We start from the raw sequence: 18,675 nt of genomic DNA, 5'->3' as shown, positions 1-18,675 counted from the left end.
CTGCTGCTGACACCTTATCCCCTGCTTTCTTCAGTTTGTAACATCATATAGTCACCTGGGTTTACACTAAGAAATCCACTACATATGGAAAATATGCTGTGGTTTGATAAGGTTCTATAGCCTCTTTGCATCACCAGATGCACCACAGAAGGCCTGTAGCAGCATGTCTTTATGCACAGCATTAGGAGAAAAAACAACAGCTTGGCTCAGATATGGCTATCTGTAAGGAAAGAAAATGTGGCTGATCTGGATCAGCTCTGTCAGATTCAGTCAGAAAACTGAAGTGTAAATGAAGCACTGTCAGAAAGAGTATATTATTGTCTTACATACGTACATGCACACACACAAACTGCTGCCCTGCAAATCATTCCAGTCTTGACTGATAGAGCTGATAAAGTTTCTTTGTAGTATTTTTAATATCCCCAGAAAATTAGCAAGATATACTACAAATGCTACAGTAAAATTATCCTGTTAATTATAACTAAACAAAATTTTATGTTTGGCTCCTCTCTGGAGTAGCCATCTAACATCTTCAAGTGATAAATAAGTGTCTGAACTAAGAATCTAAGACACCTCCCTATACATTCAGCAGAGCATCCAGATTGCTCTGATCAACCTCTGGAAGTGGGCAGTATGTTGCTTGTACAGAGGCCACGGTCTCTAAATTTGACACCTAAAGTAAATGTTGGTATACACTAACACATATGTTTACAGACACACAGATAATATGGTAAAATCTGAAGTCCTGCCAGCCGAAGGGCTAGACAGCTTGGCTGATCTGTACTTGAGTGGTTCCATGTCATGAAGGTAAAAGATGAGAAGCTGGTTTGCCAAATTAGGTGTGGCCTTCTGTGACCCTCAAAATGTGAAAGTCTCTTTTGGCTGGCTCTGCAGCAGGTTACCCAATACTGCAGGAAGGCTGGCTCAGTGCACAAAAACATGAAAAGCTGGAGAAACGTAAAGGAAGGACAGAAACAGAAGAGAGCTCATCTATAGTAATACACTTTCCTTGATGCATACAGTACAATTTCCCTTACCTTACATTTCCAGTTTCCGCTGAAGCTACCGATACTGGCTAAATACTTGGCCCAGTTTTAATCAGTCATCACTTGGTCACACTTTCCTGGAGTAAATTAAACTTTTGTTTAAAAAAGGAAGGACCACAGTAAGTTCAGAGCCATTCTGGTATAATTTTGATTCTGCCTTTTGTTACATGGGATGTGAAGAACCCTCACTGTTCCACTGCTGTTCCGGGGACATTTGTCTATCCCATGGACTCCTTTCCTCATTCCCACCACTATTTTAGCAGAGCTCTGACTCAGATTTCATGCTTTGTATCTTTTACTTTGGAGGCTGGATTCCATAATTATTATTGATAAGTTCATTATGAAAAATTCCACTTCAAACTTTCCTTCCAGGCTCAGAGAAAAGTGCAAAGTCTAAGGATGCAGGAGAACACCATTCCATTCATGACTGGCATCAGAGTAGAAATTCAGTGGGAAAGATGCTTTGCTCTCAAAACCTAGAATCTATTTTCATTTTATCATTAAAGGTGATAAAAAATGTGCAATAAATAATTTACAATTCAAATTGTAATATATCTGCAATATATTAGAAATACAGTTTAAAAATTACTTCATATTTTTAATTAGTATAAAGTTTAATTTTATGATTTGTATAGAAATGGTAGCTTTACTTGCTACTGCTGTCTCAGCAGAACAGAAAAGCTTCTAAGTAGCTAAATAGCGTTGGGAAATTAAAAAATACTTTATTTTGCCTTTTTTTTTTTTTGGTCATAGAAAAATAGCCTTTAAAATACATTGTTAAGTACATGGGCTTGTACTAAAGTGGAATTGTATATTATATACAGTAAGGCAGTATATCAAATATTGTCCTGCTATTCTTTTCATGTTTGGTTTGACTGGACTAGGATATGAATGGGTTGCAAGGTTTTCTGTCACACTGAAACAAAATGACAATATTTAGAAGAATTTATTATTTAACTGTAATGTTTTGGATGTATTCTCTTTTACCTATGAATTGTTACACAGAAGAGCTCCTTTTTTTAAGGGTTGAGAAAAAATATGAAGTGTCAGAATACATTCAGAAAATAAGACATTGTAGATCAGAATGCTGTTGTGCAGTGATTTATCTGATTTAGGAACTGCTCAGATCACTATCATGTACTGACTGACCCACAAGAATTTTAATCTTTGTTGAATTTGCAGGTTTAATCAACTAATTGAGGATCTGCAGAGCTGAATAATTTGTTTGTAATGTATTTTTAATGGCAGATAGTATCAGTTTCCCCATTTCCCTGTGTCAGAAACACATGTTAATGATCCAAGGTTTGCTTCCATGATTACTACCTCAACCCACAGTTTATTTTCTGTATAATACACACAGGAGTCTGGGCTTTTTTCAGGAACTGTTTGCTAAGTGGTGCGGTTTCACAGTACGTAACTATTAAGCATGTACTGTACTAACTACTACTTATTTAAAGGCGGGTATAAAGGAAGATGGGTCCATGTACTCTGATGCGCTGGTCTCTCTTTTGCACTCGCTTGGAACTGTCAGACAGTAGCTCATATTTTTCTCAGTCTGACCTTGCTGAAGGTTCTGAGACGTTTCCGTTGCAGATTCTTGAGACACAGGTATGTGCTGGATGCGTGAATCTGGCATTAATACCAGAATATTATGGTCCACAACGGTTGAGACCTTGGTATATTCCTTGCTGGTTCCTGGAACAGTGTATTTTTCAATTTTTCCACTATTTTCTTTATGTTTCAGTAATACTGCTGGCACCTCATCTTGTCTGACTTTGTGAACTTCTACATAATCCATTAGTTTAGGCTTCAAAAAAGGTGACTTGTCATTAGGTCTGTTTTGTTTGACCTGAACTGTGGTTTGGTCAGTTTTGGAATACAAATTCTCCATCTCTCTGTGCTTTTCCATGTTGTCGTGGACAGTTTCAGTGATAGGATATTGTGGCTGATGCTGTTCTTCATTTTCCACCAAAACTGGTGCAATGTTCACATCTATGGTACACAGTGTTATCTTATGCGCATCTACAGTACTGTGGTAGGCAAACATAGGAGGCTGATTATCAGGTAACTGAGCTGCAGGCCATATGGGCGATTTTGTACTCTCATTGTTAAAAAGGAGTATTTTCTGTTCTGAGGCTATACACTGAGTTTCCCAGTGCCTTCCTCCATTATTTTCTTGAACATCTCTTATGTCTTGGGTTTGAAGTGTTGATAGAATGGCACGGGACTCCCTGCACTTCTCAGAAAGCAGAGAAGGGCTATCACAGCTTCCTCGGCCTGAGTCACTGTCTGTCTCCTTGGCTATCATTTTTGCATTTTTACTGGGATGACCATTGTCGTGGCTTGGCATGAGTTGCTGATCTTCACTGTCCTCTACCTCCAGATATTCTATCAGTAGTTCTTCACAGTCTGATGTTGGAGGGAAACCATGGCAACCGAGAGCACTCAATAATTCTTCAGATTTTCCTGTCTAATGGCATAATAAATAAGACATATTTTTTCACTGTTGACCTTAGGGTCTATCTGATCAGAACAATTGTAAACATTCTACATATTTAATATACAAATACTTTAATAGTCATATCACTAGACCTAAAACGGATTTCTACTGCTGCAGAAATTAGTGGAAGAACAGAAGAAAATTTCTGGGATGACTAGGGAGCTTTTGGCAGGTACAGGTCCAATGGGTTTAACAAGAAGGAAATTGAGCAGAATGACAGAGCAGCCATGTACTGTCTACTCTGCATGGCAAGAGACTGTGGAGACCAGCTCCCACAAGAACTACTGGGAGGATTACACAACCTGTTCCCAAACACTCTCCTAGTGCAAGGCAAAACTCTGTTTCACACATACCCTCCACACAATCAATCTGAAAGTGTCAATTAGTTGAAGCTGTTTTATACTTTATTGTGGTAATTGTGTTTGCTAGTAAATAATTTGGAAAAGTAATTGTGAATTATTTTTTTGTTACTAGTGGTACGCACCTCTAACAGATGTGTATCTATGCCTTTTATCTTCGGTCCCGGAACTGGTGGTAGGATAAAGGCTATCATTCTAAAAAACAGAACACACACACATCGTGTAAGTATGTGCCCTATCTATTTGTTCTCCCATTTCCTCAGAATATGACTGACATTTGAAACACTTCTGTATCTGATGCCTCCCTGTTAGACCTGTCTACCCCTTGAGCCAGATAATTGCAAATCCAGTTAGAGTTCATAAGTTACCCTTAGATGTATTTGTTAGAAAGAGAACAGTATAGAAGTTATTCAACTGGAAGAGTAACAATGCTAGTGTAGTTCTAGTCCAGTTCTCTAATATCACTGTAACTTCATCACTGAACAAGAAACAGCTATGTGGGGCACAGTTTGGGAGCACTAGTGGGCCTGCATGTACATATTTGACTGTTAGCTGACTACTAGTAAACAGGATTTATGATGAATGACTTCTGATGGGTTTTCAATCAACAGTTTCTATCTCTTTCTTCTACTCACCTAGTATTTTTTGAAAGACTTGTACGAAAGTGATAATCTTCGTGACACCTTTCTCTTTCAGATTTGATAGAAATTAGCCAGTGTTCTAATAAATTATTTGGGGAATTGACAGATAGGTGGACGGAAACAGAAGCTCATAATATAAACTTGTTTCCTGCAGAGAATTAGGGCAAAACCAAAAGGTGTGTCTTCTACAGCAACAGGGATACTCCAGATGATGTTTGATTAATATTTACAAGGCTAACCAAGATGGTCAGATCTAACAGAAATATGTCTTTATCAATTGAGAGTTTAGTCTGGTTTCCCTGAATAAAAGAATACCTCTTTATGAGTTGTGAATACCTGTAGCTTGTACTTTATAAGAGAACACAAAATCTATAGGAAATTGAATCAATATTAGAGGTCTGTTTTTGAAAAGTTTGTTGAGATTTTCAACTCCATGCAGTTGTGAAGTTGGTGACTTACCTGTACCCTTTTAAAACCATTGTCCAGCTCATGACTAAACATATAAGAGATGACAAGACACCGACGATGATCCACACAACCATATCTTTTATTCTAAAGTCTAGGAAACAAACAATTATTTAAGGATGCATATCTAGCATATGCATAGTCAGCATGCAAAAAAGTCTCAAATTAATTTTAAAAATTGGTCTAAACTGTCAAATTTGGTATTGAATCTAGTGGCCTTTACTAGCATAGATGGATCTCAAAAATCATTGTCATATCTGATAATAAATATTAATGACACTGTGCAGGAAATAAACTGTCTTTGAGAAATGATACAAAAATGCATGAAGAGGGAAATTTTGTCACAGCCAGCTATAGCAATGGGGTTCAAATCCAATTATGCCAATCCTGTAATAATTTCATTGTCAAATACATATCATACCATTAATTAAATGGTGGGTTAAATGATTTAGGACTAGATATTTTTAAGGATTTCTATTCTAAGATGCCACTTTTTACACTGAGGTGTATATTTCAAGTTCATTCCAGATAAAGCGTAATAAAGAACTGTTACTGTCTGAAGGCAGCCACTCTTTGTGGTCTATGTAGCAGTTCTAAAGAAGTTACCAGTACTCTTTTAATTAAAACCTACCATCATGAGGAAAAATGAGGCGATAACTAGAAAGGACATAGTTCAAATAAGTTAAGAAATTTATTCACCTTCTTAACTCCAAAAAGTAATGAAGGGGAAAGCTAACTGCATATGGTGCAGGGATGCTGAGAATTCAGTTAACTTAGCAATGATGGTCTTGCCTGTCCTAGAGAAACCACGGGATGTCAATCTGTATGGGTGCCACAAACAGCTGACAGAAGTACTATATGAACTCCCATGTAATCACAATTACTGAAGGGAGGCCTAGCCACTCACCAGTAGGGATCTGAATATACTTTTCTAAGCTCCATTCACTCCATGATCCATGGTGGTCTGGTTTGCAGTGAATCTGCACAATGTACTTCTTTCCGGGATTTAAACTAAACATTTTATAATGTGTTTGCTGTCCAACAAAAATAGTCTGGAAATTAAATAAAAATCATAAAATGCATATAAAATTGAGACATATTTCTATGAAAATTACAGCTAGGTTTAAATCTGGATAACCAAGTTGGGAATATAGAATGAATATGGATAGCTTCCCAATAATTGTTATGCAGGCACTGAATAACAGTACATTTATTTTATTCCTATAGTTCAGCTTTCTGACACAATTCAGTGGGAATGAGATCTGGCTCTGGTATACTATGCAAATTAAACTGCTACAAAAAACTCATAATGATAATATGGCAAATATGGAGGAACTGTGGAAGTGGTAGGAACTGCCATGGTGAGAGAAGAAGAAGGAGGAAGAAACAGAGATGGGGAAAGAAAACACAGATAGAAAAGAAGGAATGTGGAGCTGATGGAACTGCATGGGGTAGTAAGAAGTGGATCTTGCAATGGCCATCGGGCTGGGAAGTGCAGTGGCGGGGGAAGGAAGGAGATACAGAGATGGCTGGGAAGTAATGCAGCAGACAAGAAGGGGATGCAGTCAAATACCAATAACGGGAGTCTTTAATTTGCCTCCCAAGTTCTTTCAGTTGCTGATCTTGGCTATAGACAATTATCATTATGTGGCCAAGACAACTATCACCAAATGGCTATTTGTACAAATTTTACATGTCACTGAGCTTTCTGTTGTCTAGGATGTGCTTGTCTTTGAGAAAAAATTATCAGAAAAGAAACCTGAGTAAATGAGAATGAACCATTTAAACCGTAATGACATTACAATTAATATATAATGGCTCCAATTAAAAATAAGTACTTTATCACCTGCTGCCACACAACAGCATCTGAGATAACACTGTTAGGAGATCATAGATCACATAAGGACTTTCAAAAAATGATGAACTATTCAGTTTGCCTGCTTCATCACGTTCAGGCATTGGACCTGGCTCACAAAATCTAGTTGATCAGAAAACATCATCTTGCAAAAATATGCAACATCCTTACCTCCCACTCCTCTGCTTCTTCAGGCTTTAGTCGTAACTCGTAATCAAGTGTAAGCCATCCAGATCTGACATCAGCCAATGGGGGTGGAGACCATGTCAAGACCAGATATGGTTTTCTATTGACTGTCTTTTTTAATTCCAGAGTTACATTAACAGGAGGATCTGTCTGTACTGTTAAGATAAAAGAACTGAAAATAAGAGTCTAAATTATTTTTTTCCTTGCATTTTAGGAAGAAATAAAAAATAGCATGAGTAGCGAGCTGCCACCTCCATTGTGTCTAATAATTTAGAACTGGTGCTGGCATACAGGGATCAACAGTTTCCTGATAAAGTAAGCATGGATTTATAGATTTCAAGAAAAAAAAGAAGAACAGTAAATATGTTGAGTTAATGCTGAGATTTTTCTTAATCACTTATAATCAGAAGTACTTTTTCTTACATTGCCATTTATTGTTGCTTTTTCCCACAACTATGTTTCAAAGTTAGCATATTTAATGCTGTGTTATGAAAGTTGTGTTTTACCATAATCCTATTAAAGTTGGCATATGTATTTAGGAATACTGAAAACATAGATGTAGCTGATGAAAAGTGCCCTCCACATCTTTTACATTAAGAAAACACAACATGCATACATAAGGATATTTAAAAATAAAATAAACCAGTAATATTAAAGACCTGTCTATATCTCAAAAATAAACCAAAATGGAAGACAGGTTTCTGCTACAGTCAGACTTGCAGCTTCCTCAGTTCAGAGGTAGAGCTTCTGCATAATGTGCACATATTTTACTATTATCTGATGCAATCAAGTAAGTAGCCAGGGCATGGGGGTAAAATGTAAAGCCTTTTCTCCAGCAGCCCTTTTCCAGTTTCCAGACTCCTGACAGCCAGATCCTTACAAGATGGTTATTAGTGATAATGTTCCATTCCCTTAGAAAAAAACCTAAATACTTGTCCACAGTCACTCTGTGGAAAATTCTGAGAAAAGAGATTATCAGTACACTGTTACAAAAAGCAGTAGTTCAGCTTCTCCTGGGTCTGGAAACTACTTTCAGGTAATAAAATTCAAGCACTAGTTAAAAGATAAATTTTATCTCAGTTGCCGGTAGAGTGGAAAAAGATTTTAGCTGAATGATGTTTCTTAGGGCTTGAAAGGAATATGAAAAACCAATAAATGATTATCTAAATGCTGTTTCAAAGCTTTTAGCATTTTTAGGCTTCCTTCAAAACTAAAATTGTAAAGGGATGAATATTGATTTCTTATTACACCAGGAAAGATCTTATCTGTTCTTATATGTTCTTAACTTGGACATAATACTATATATGAGAAGAGCTGGAATTAAAATTCTTGTGTCAAAACCCATCATTTTGAATTACTTGTTTTCAAAGAAAATACTTTCTGTCTCTTACCTATGTAAGTCACATCCACATAAAGAGGATCAGAGACATTACTTCCAATTTCATTAGTTGCCTTCACAGTTATATTGTATATGGTCCAGAAAGAGGTGTGCTTTTTATCGAAGTAGCATGAATTGGGGCCTGCAGTTTTGTAATCTGGACATTCATAAACTCGCTCCTCTCTGAAATGAGAGAATCACAGTGATTAGGTTACACAGACGAAAACACCTGACTGACTACCAGCAGTTCAGAATTATTTAGGGTCAGATCAGATTTTTCATGCCTGGCAATGTGAAGAAAATCAGAAAACTACTTTCAGACTAAAGAGTCATTGGACAATTCCAGAGACCATAGTAAGCATTTTTCCTCTGAAATAAAGACTACAAAGTCTGAAGAATTTAGGCTGTTGTAGATGCAGCATTGGGCTAGTAGAGTGCAGCTCCTACTTTTCTGAAGGCCATTGTTTACTGCATAGCCTTTCCAGGTTCCAGAGAGCCAGCAGAGGTGACTGCTGAAGCCTTCTAACGCATCTATTAAAACCCGAGTATTTCCAATGTTCATTTCACACTTACATGAGTTCTGCATATTTGATTAATATGCTTTCAGAATCTAGTTTGGTCTTTCATCATCTGTTCCTCAAAAAAACCTGACATGATAAAGAGATACTATTTCAACCTTAAATACATTTCTGCTAGTGCTATTCCAGAACATGTCACCTGGATAAAACCACATGACATGGAAAATGACATCTGCTACATGCAAAACCAATCAGGATTTATTTTCCAGGTCCTTCCAATAAAATACTGAATAATACACAGGTTGTTACCCTTCTTTGCTGTAAAGCAAAGTGTAGTTAGTAGGATGTCCTCCATCTGAACCAGGTTTCCACCAACAAGTAAACGTTTCCTTTTCTGGAGAACGGCATTTTATTATTGTAGGCTTTTCAGGAGGTGACTCTCCTGTCAGAGATAAAGAAATGAACCAGTTAGTAAGTTTAATGCATTAGGTCATCTCTGAACTCATAAAGCAATGTCAAGCAGAGCACAGGAAAATACTTTTTTTTTTTTTTTTCCTATGAGGAAAGAAAATACTTTGCTTCATATCAGCATAGGAAGGATGGTTCAGTGGTTAGGGCAGCAGCCTGTTACTTTGACCTGGATTCAAGATCCTTCCCCATTGCAGCCATTCTGAGGAACTATGTTTTAGTTCCCTGACTGTGGCTTTTCTTTGCCCCCAAATCTGATAAGGGGTGCTCAAATACTGTCATAGCAGGTTCTAGAAAATTATCTAAAATACACCCTGCTATCCAATCTATTTTCTATATAAACCACCCTTTTTTTTTCCTTCAAAAAATGTGTTTTAAGAGACTTCTGATTGTTTAAAAAATATGCTGTCATTTGTTTTGGCTTTTACAGGAAAACAATGAGGAACCAAGGTGTTTGCCCATTTGTTTATCTCCTTGCCAGTAATTATCTTCTGAATAGAGATGACTCCAAAGATATAAAGAAGCAACTCTCATATTTCCTTGTAAAGTGACATTATGTTCAGTACTCAGGCTACTTGCCTGATTGCTGCCAAGAAATATATAATTATTCGCATTCCTGATGATGTTTTCAGAGACTCAAGCAAAGCACTTAGAGTAGGGCAGAGGAAAATACTTAAATTTTGAATAGGATGGTGCTAGTTAAAAACTTGATGTGATTGAAACTTTTGCAGTTATGTGTTTGTGGCAAAATATGGTCCTATTGCATCAATAATATATATTTTCTACTACTTAGAGTAGGGACATTGATTTTCCAAATTTCTAATTGCGTAAGGCAGATCTGAAAACGGGACATTTAAAAATATTTTTCTATTAACAGTACTTAGCAATCTCCATGTCAAATAATGAATAATACAACTAGTGACAGAAGATTTGAGACAACCTCGCTAAAGTGTCTGACAACAAGAGATGATGTCATGCATATTTAATGTGTCCACTCAAACCCAACAAAACACATATAATTATTTCCATGTGATAGTATCTGCTAGCATAATGCTGTTAGACATGGCAGTGCTTTTGGTCCAGTTACTAATGAACGAATGAACGATTCTTACAAAAGTACTGTTACCTGATATCTACAGATACAGATGAAATCAACATGATTTTTAAATAGAGGGACAGGAATGATAAATTATTTAGGGACATCTGTATCAGAAGTGACTTCCCAGTAAATCCCAGCCTGTTTGTCATAGCCAGTTTCAGCAGAGGATCCTGAGTGGATCAACAGGAGACACAAAGTGTCAGAAGATGCACTAAGCTCTTCCTCTAGCACGCTGAAGTATTTGTGTGAGGAACTGGGTTTTCAGAGCTGCCATTTAGGCACCTTTCATGACACTGAACTGGCTAGAATTTAAAACCAACAGAACAGCAATCATCCACTCACCATTGGGGATATGAATGTGTCTTTCAGAGCTCCACTCACTCCATTCTCCAATGTCTAGCACACAACGGACCTGAACAACATATTTCATCCCAGCTTGTAACCTATTCACTTTGTACTGTCTCTGTACTCCAACAGATACTGCCTGGAAAAGAAAATGGACTGCAAAAATAATAAAGAATTGGACCATTTTAACAAGTAAACCATAAAGGAGTAGGCTTGTGTCACTGACTTATGAGAGGCAAATTTTCAGCTGGATATTTTATACAATGTGAATTACAAAGAAGCAAAGGTAGTGATTTAACCGAAAAACTCACTTCAGTGACACTGAGATTCTGATACTAGAGAACACATTTAATTGCAAATTTCCTATAAGTTAGTACTCCATCAGATCCACAACACAAGGAACACTGTAGTTAGTCCAACTCACAAATAAACTCTGTGTAGTACTTCTTAGTGCCATTTTTAGTGCTGATTATTAAGTGCCTTCCATAGGCCCTTTGAATCTCCCTTCACAAGAATTTCAAGACTCATAGCTTTCTCCATCATTAAGGCACCAGCAATGTAGGTAGTACTGAGGCCATCTGACTATGACTTTAATAAAGGTAATTTATCCTGGTATTGTAGCTGTGTGAGTACTGTGGCCCACTCTGAGACAAACGGCAATGGCTGGGAATGTCAATGGAAATAGTGTGTGCATGGGATGCACCAAGCTTTCTGAGAAGGGGGTTGCCTCCAGCTGATCATGTTGAAGAGGATGATGATGATGACTCTCAGCCTACTTAAATAGTATTTGGAGAATTCAGAGACTTCTGAAACAAAACAGGTCCACTTGAAAAGCAGTATTAAAAAAGCAGGAGCATTTGTAATAATGGGGGAAGACTGAAAACTTAATTGGTACCTAAAGTTTGGTTTGATGTTAATCAGAAGCTGCTCTGCCAGCATCATGACCTCACCCTGGGCCAGACAGAGCAGCCTCCCTCTTTGATGCTGAGTAGCTGCACTGCAGACAGCATGGGCTGCAACAGGCAGGAACACACACCTGGGCCTTTGCATGTGACCATGTGGCTGCTCTCTCACTCATATCAGTCTAAGTAGATTGCAAGAAGGTATTGGGCTCATGTTACATTAAAGCATCCATGTCCCCTGCAGAAAGGGTTTAAATAGGGGAGTTTGTACTTGCATGATGGTGAGGTGTGCTTGTAACCTACCCTTCCTGGGAGAGGGGAATTTCTGTATATAGCATATTTCTGAAACTAGTTATAGAAGTGTGTTTACAAATTTGTGGGTGTCTATTAACATTTTAAGTGCCAGTATTGTGATTTATATGTTGTGTTGCTGATACTGACCTTGATTACATAGTTAACTGATTGCTTCTTCGTTACATCTTAACGAATCAATAAACTGCTTTGATCTTGATTTGGTTTAAACTATAAGAAATGAGCAATCTCTTACTGTGAGACTTGGGAACAGACACATTGATGAAAATTACAGTTAAATATTATATCAGTTGACTAAATATGTATATATATTCGACTATATGACATTAGGACAATTATACAAATACCTTGACTGTCACTGTCTCTATAAACCACTACAGTATATTTCTTTCTTTCATCAGATTTGGTTACATTAATTTTTCTGTCCCTGCAGAAACTAAAGTTTTTGTAATACCAGTTAAATTCAGACATGAGAACTCACTGAAAAGAGCATTTATACAATATTTCCGTTACCTCCCATTCTTCCTTTTCCTCAGGTTTTAGTCGCAGCTCATAGCGATATACATGTGAATTAGAGGTGACATCAGCTAATGGAGGTGGAGACCATTTTGCCAGAAGGTACGTTGTGCGAGCAGATGTTGTTGTTTCTAGAGAGAGGTTCACAGGAGCATCTGGCTGAACTGTACAAATGAGAAGTTTGCCATTAATGATTTAATTTTCTCTCAGAAAAGGCATCTCCTTTACAATTTTGTATTGCTTCATAATAATTTCTGTAATCATTTCCTTCATAGCAATTTCTGTAAGGCAATAGTACAATAGCATTTTTCCTTTATCCCTAATAATGATTAACTGGCTAGTGAATTACCACAGGATCAACACATCTTAGACTTTAGTCTGAATTTGTGAGTCTTAAGGAAAGACAAATCATAATTTGGCAAGGCCACTCTTCGAAAACTAAAATGTCAGATATTTCACAGTTATAAATATTAAGTATATTTATCACCACAATATGTAGATTATGTGTATGCAGAAAGCAGAACGGAGTTAGGTATATGAAATACTACAAAAAGCCCACAGGGTACTTATTAAGTTATTTTTACCCTCCCAAGTCTGCAATGCCAGCAGCCAGAAGATGTTCACATTTGGAAAATTTATGTAGCTCAAACTGATTTGAAACTTTAGTGCTAGGAGCCTATGAAACTGTCATTAAGTCTAATTGAAAAACTGGAGATAACTAGAAAGTGGAGCCAATTTTTCAGCTTAAGTTAGAAGAACAATAAAATATGTTGTTACTTCATTTATAAATTAAATGCAGTTTTCACATAAATTAAAGATGCATATTTTAGATCATCTGAACACAAACACTCGTCTGTAGCAAATTTCACATCATGAGGAAAGAAATCTTTCACCACTACTTGTTCTGGGATTAAAAACCACATACATCTCCAACTAGTTTTTTTTCCATTTCATTCTTCTCTTTTTACCTATGGAGGTCACATCCACATACTGAGGATCTGAGCTGTTACTTCCAATCTCATTCACTGCCATTACAGTGATATTGTATGTTGTCCAGGGATTAGTGTGGTTTTTATCGAAGTAGCAGGAATTGGGACCTGACATTCCATAGTCTGGACATTCGTAGATTTTTTCTTCACTGAAATAAAATTATTTTAAAAGTTAAAAGTTTAGGAAATGAAGCAAAGCAGATACTATTCTAGTAATGGCATACATTGAGCAAAGAAATTGGAAATGCTTAACTTTAAACTTATATATAATCCCACCACTGTGAAACATGAATGCTTCATTGCTATTTTTACTGCAGTTGTTCAGGATGAACACTTTTATCTCCTTTTTTAAACACAGGAATATGCTGACAAAAGAATGGAAAGAGAATTTTCTGGATACAGCACAAGGCAATTTAAAAAAAATATTTAAAAGCAAGTTAAAAAGCAAATTAAACACATTCACTTTGACTAAAGAAGAGAAGTTGCTAAATATGTTCTTTATATATTTCCCCTGGAAAGTAACCTGATGGGTCCTATGGCAGAGAAGTGTTCTATTGATTTTTTTTCAGGATGATGTTAATTTATCTGCTTTTTAACATGATTATCTTCACAACGGTCTCAACAAAAAATATTTTATTAATTCACCATCTCTTCACTATTACCTTTATAGAAGCTGTCAGCATTTTTAGGAGAGGGGTTGTTCTGCACTCAATTAAAGCTGAACTAGGTGATGTACTAACCCAGATGTGAAGAACTCCACTAACCCAAAGCACCAGCAGAGGTGGTTCAAGTATGCAATTTAGTCCCACTGCTGTTCTCTATGTACTGCTAATAACAAGGTCTCTTAGTTTCTAGGCACATTTGTCCTGGTTAACAAAGAAAAGAGGGGAGTAAGAGACTGTACCTGGGAGACAGTAAGCTCAGAAAGGCAACTGTGGCCCAGATCTGGAGTGCTTGGCAGTGCCTGGTGTTCAGAACATTTAATTAAACAGAGAAGCACTCCTATGTAATAGGCATGACTTAAAACGTTCATTACAATTTCTGAGATTTAAACATCTGAACTTTTATAAAATAAAAGCTCTCAGATCATGGTTGAGTCTAGTAACTTCATTAAAGACTGTATCATCCCTGATCAATTAACACCAAATGGAGTTTATTTAATTGAAGCAGGGAAGTCTGAGGCTTTACCTTATCTGTTCTGAACTTCACTGGATTTATTAAAATAAATTTAATTTGTGAGCCTCCCTGCTTACTTGGCCCTGGTCTGAGATCTCTTGTTTTCAAGAAGAAAGGGCAGTTATACAAAGAAACACAGGTTAAGAAAAGTTGCTAAATATATACACATTTTATTCTTAAACAGGATTAGCTAGATGCAGACTTTACCAAAAGAGTAACTTTTGAGAGGCAGTACCCACATCTGATTTTACTCCATTTTGGGAACCATGAGGTTGGTTACAAATCCAGAAGGGGAAGCAGTGACTCTATAGATTTTCTCCAGATGGGGTTTTTCTATGTGTGGTAGTGGCAAAGCTCCTCAGCAGGGCTCTGAGAGCAAGCCTGGGGCATAGGTCCCCATGTCAACCCACTGCAGCAGGGCTGGTCTCCAGCTCCCCACAGCCCTGGCCTTCCCATCCATGGGCCCAGCTGAGCCAACCCCCACCGGCAGGCTGAAGTCCTGGCCCAGTCTGTCCCATCCCCAGAGATGTGCCTAATGCCCAAAGGCTGGGCTTTCTCCAGCCTGTCCTGCTCCCTGGCTGGGGCGGTGGAATGGGATCTGGATGGAGACCCTGCCCAGCCACCCCGGGGGAGACCCCACAGCCCCATGGTGCTTTGATGCTCCCTTTCTCAGAGGAACATGCTATTCAGCTAAAAGCTGTGGGCCTTCTGATAGGATGGACAAACTACACCTTTTCCAGCATGTCTTTGGACCAGTGGGATCTTAGGTCAGATGACTTTCAGAAGGGACATGCTGAACGCTTAGGGCTGGTAGTATTCATCTTTCCTTCCAAGAAGGGAAAGCCATTCATCTCACGTAACTCTGGTTTGCTATCTGAGGTTTAACATGGATGCATAGAAACACCTTTATAAATTAATATTCTCATTCCCTTATTCTCTCATGATCATCACTTAATCACTTAAAGAGGAGGTATGCACTGCTTGTTACCTGTCCTTGCTGTAGAACAGGGTGTAATTGGTAGGAAGTCCTCCATCTGAGCCAGGCTTCCACCAACAAGAAAAGGTTTCCTTTTCTAGAGAACGACATCTTATTATCTTAGGTTTTCCAGGGTATGATTGACCTAGGGAAGTGCAGAAATCCAGCTAGTTATATGAGAGTTGGACAATGTTTTTTGTTGTTATTGTTGAATGATAAATTCAGAAAAAATGTTTTTTTGAGGGCAATAAAATTATTTGAAACTATGGACTGAATTTGGCAAACAAATCTGCCTGGAAAAAGGGTCAAAATGTTCAGAAAATTAAATGTATTTAACCTCAAATTTCTAAAATAGTTCACAGAATCACAGAACAGTTTGAGTTGGAAGAGACCTCAAAGATCATTTCATTCCAACCCCCCTGCCATAGGCAGGGACACCTTCAACTAGACCAGGCTGCTCAAAGCTCCATCCAACCTAAAACTTATCCCAAACTTCTCCCACTATATGGGATTATTTACAAAAAGGACATTTTCTTCCACTTTAAAAATACTTATGAACCTGCCCTTCAGTTAATGGGGTCCTCCCAACAGTTTAGCACTTCACTGCCTGTGAGGGGCCCAAGTGCAAAGCAGGAGCTGCGGGAGTCCCTCAGGATGGCAGAGATGCCAGCAAATTATTATTATTTTTGTATAATCCCTTGGAAGACACACCATTTGCAAGTAAGCAGCAAGAATTAAGGCAAATGGAACATAAGGGTTTGGATTCACACAGGTTTGTGGAGCAGTGATAGAGTAGTTAGGAGACTTGAAATGATGAGTGTTTTACGTTAAACAAGCCACTAGGTAAACTCAGTGAGAAACTGGATTAAAGATCACAAGGTTTTTGATCCTAGTGTACTAAGCATCACGAACCTGAATGCTTTTAATTAAAGTGCAGTGCTTGTAGCTGTTAGTTGTAGTTATTTAAATTATTCTACTTCTCTTTTTCAAATGAAAGTTTCATTTTTACCTAAATGTAAATGTGTACAGTTATCTATAATTTAAATTTAAAAGCTTGGAAATAATTGTATGACATTTTGTTTTTTCTAAAATATCCAACATTTTTATATTCAGGTCATCTTAAAATTAAATTTCACCTTCAACTTTGAAAGAGAACAAAAATTCCTCTATTTACATGTACTTAGGGTAAATTATAGGTAAGACAAGTAATAAAAAGAAGGAATCAATGGGCTGGATGGGGTATTTTGGATGGGATATTCTGTGTATTGGAAACCTTAATATATTCACTAATTATGTGAATATTCCCTAGTAATCCCAATATATTAAAGAAAATTTCCTGTTAAAATTACTACCCCAACACTGGACACTTTTAAGATTCATCTGGACAGGATGCTGGGCCATCTTGTCTAGACCATGATTTTGCCATGAAAGGCTGGACCAGATGATCCTTGAGGTCCCTTCCAACCTGGTATTTTATGAGTTTTTGATTCTGTGATACTTGGCATTAAGTTCTACCAAGAACATTGACCATAAATTTACATGCATTTTGACATAAAAAGCATGTGGCTTTTCAACCTAAGCTTACCCCTATTTAACTGAAGTTCCATACCATTATCTCTAATACTGTCACTATTCATATTATGCTGATTCCCAACGAGGCGACAAGCATGAAGTGAATGAAGGGATGGAGTGAGAGCCTTTCATCATTGCCACCACATAATCATTCAATTAATACTATGAAAAGAAAATAACATTCAAGCAATTTTCCAAATCTCTATACAAACTTTATAAGACGGTAATTTAAATATGTACAGGCTCCAGTGGTGGTCATGATAGATCAGGTAAAGCCTCAGACTTTTCTAAATAAAGTGTTTTATGGAAAAACAAGTGTCAGGAAGTGTTGTACTTACCAGTCAGACCCACTGCAGTCAGAGCAAATAGCAAAATAATTTGAACTGATGATCTCAATTTCTGCTTCATGATGTCTACTTCTCCTCAGGAGGAAATATCAGATCAAGGGCTCACTGAAAAATAGGCCATCATTCCATGTCAATGACAATACTTAACATGTAATATGTATCACTTGGCTTGATCAAAGTCCTTTTTGAATTGATTTTTTTTTTCTAATTGATTTTTTTCTTCTCAAAAAGTAGTGCCTATACATACAGTTCCACTTCAGAAGTAGAGAACCTGGATCACAGAGTAGTAATGACATTCTCCAGAATATCTTTGAATATTTAGCAGTGCTAAGATTACAGTTTCATGGCATTAACAACTCCTGCATATTTATTTTGCATAATGGGACACTCGGTGCTTTTATTAAAGCTCTGACTTTTAGACTCATTAATTTAGCCTTTTAGTAGCAAAAATACACTTTTATCTCTTTTGATACAAAGAGCTCAACATATTTGAACTCCGACAGTCTTGAAAACAGATGGCAAATACAAAATATCTATAATTTATTTAGGTGTTTATGATTTTAGCCAATCTCCTGACTTCTGAATATTTGGGACTGGCAATGTTGAATTCAGGATCACCTGAGCTAAAGAATGCTTCTCTTTCTGTTCATTCAACTTATTGTTTTTACTGCACCGGAAAAGTCAAGATCAGAGAAAAGAAACCAAGGAAAAAGTAACATAACTTCACAGTGAATTTATCACGTGAAAATACAAGACGGGATGCAATTACACCTCTTCCTTCAACCTGTAAGGGCCAGAGGCAGTGTTGTGAACTCAGCTGAAATACAGAGGTGCAAGTGGGAAGCCACCAGCAGTGAAGACCCAGTCCCCGCGGTGAGCTGACACCACTAGATGTCCTCAGAATTCTGGTTACAAGATGAGGGTGATGGGCGTCCCTGCTGCTGGTAAATCCGTTTGCTTTGCCTGAAGACAAGACAGATTAACTTAAAGCAAACCTCCTGCTGCTCCCACTAATATGCTTCCTG

The 18,675-nt window shown here is 37.4% G+C and overlaps 1 protein-coding gene across 1 annotated transcript; it reads right to left on the bottom strand.

Annotated features, from left to right (window-relative positions):
* Positions 1–2,493: 2,493 nt before the first annotated feature.
* Positions 2,494–17,711, bottom strand: PRLR (prolactin receptor; the record flags this gene model as incomplete). The annotated part of the gene is made up of 12 exons (XM_080362660.1): positions 2,494–3,516; positions 4,031–4,100; positions 5,006–5,105; positions 5,919–6,063; positions 7,038–7,207; positions 8,444–8,613; positions 9,258–9,390; positions 10,858–10,999; positions 12,588–12,754; positions 13,559–13,728; positions 15,744–15,876; positions 17,642–17,711. The coding sequence occupies 12 exons, from the start codon at positions 17,709–17,711 to the stop codon at positions 2,494–2,496; spliced, it is 2,493 nt and encodes an 830-aa protein (XP_080218786.1).
* Between the last annotated feature and the right edge of the window lie 964 nt (positions 17,712–18,675).

This window comes from Nesoenas mayeri, assembly GCF_963082525.1.
Source record: "Nesoenas mayeri genome assembly, chromosome: Z".
Lineage (NCBI taxonomy): Eukaryota > Metazoa > Chordata > Aves > Columbiformes > Columbidae > Nesoenas > Nesoenas mayeri.
This window is presented reverse-complemented; position numbering and strand designations above follow the sequence as displayed.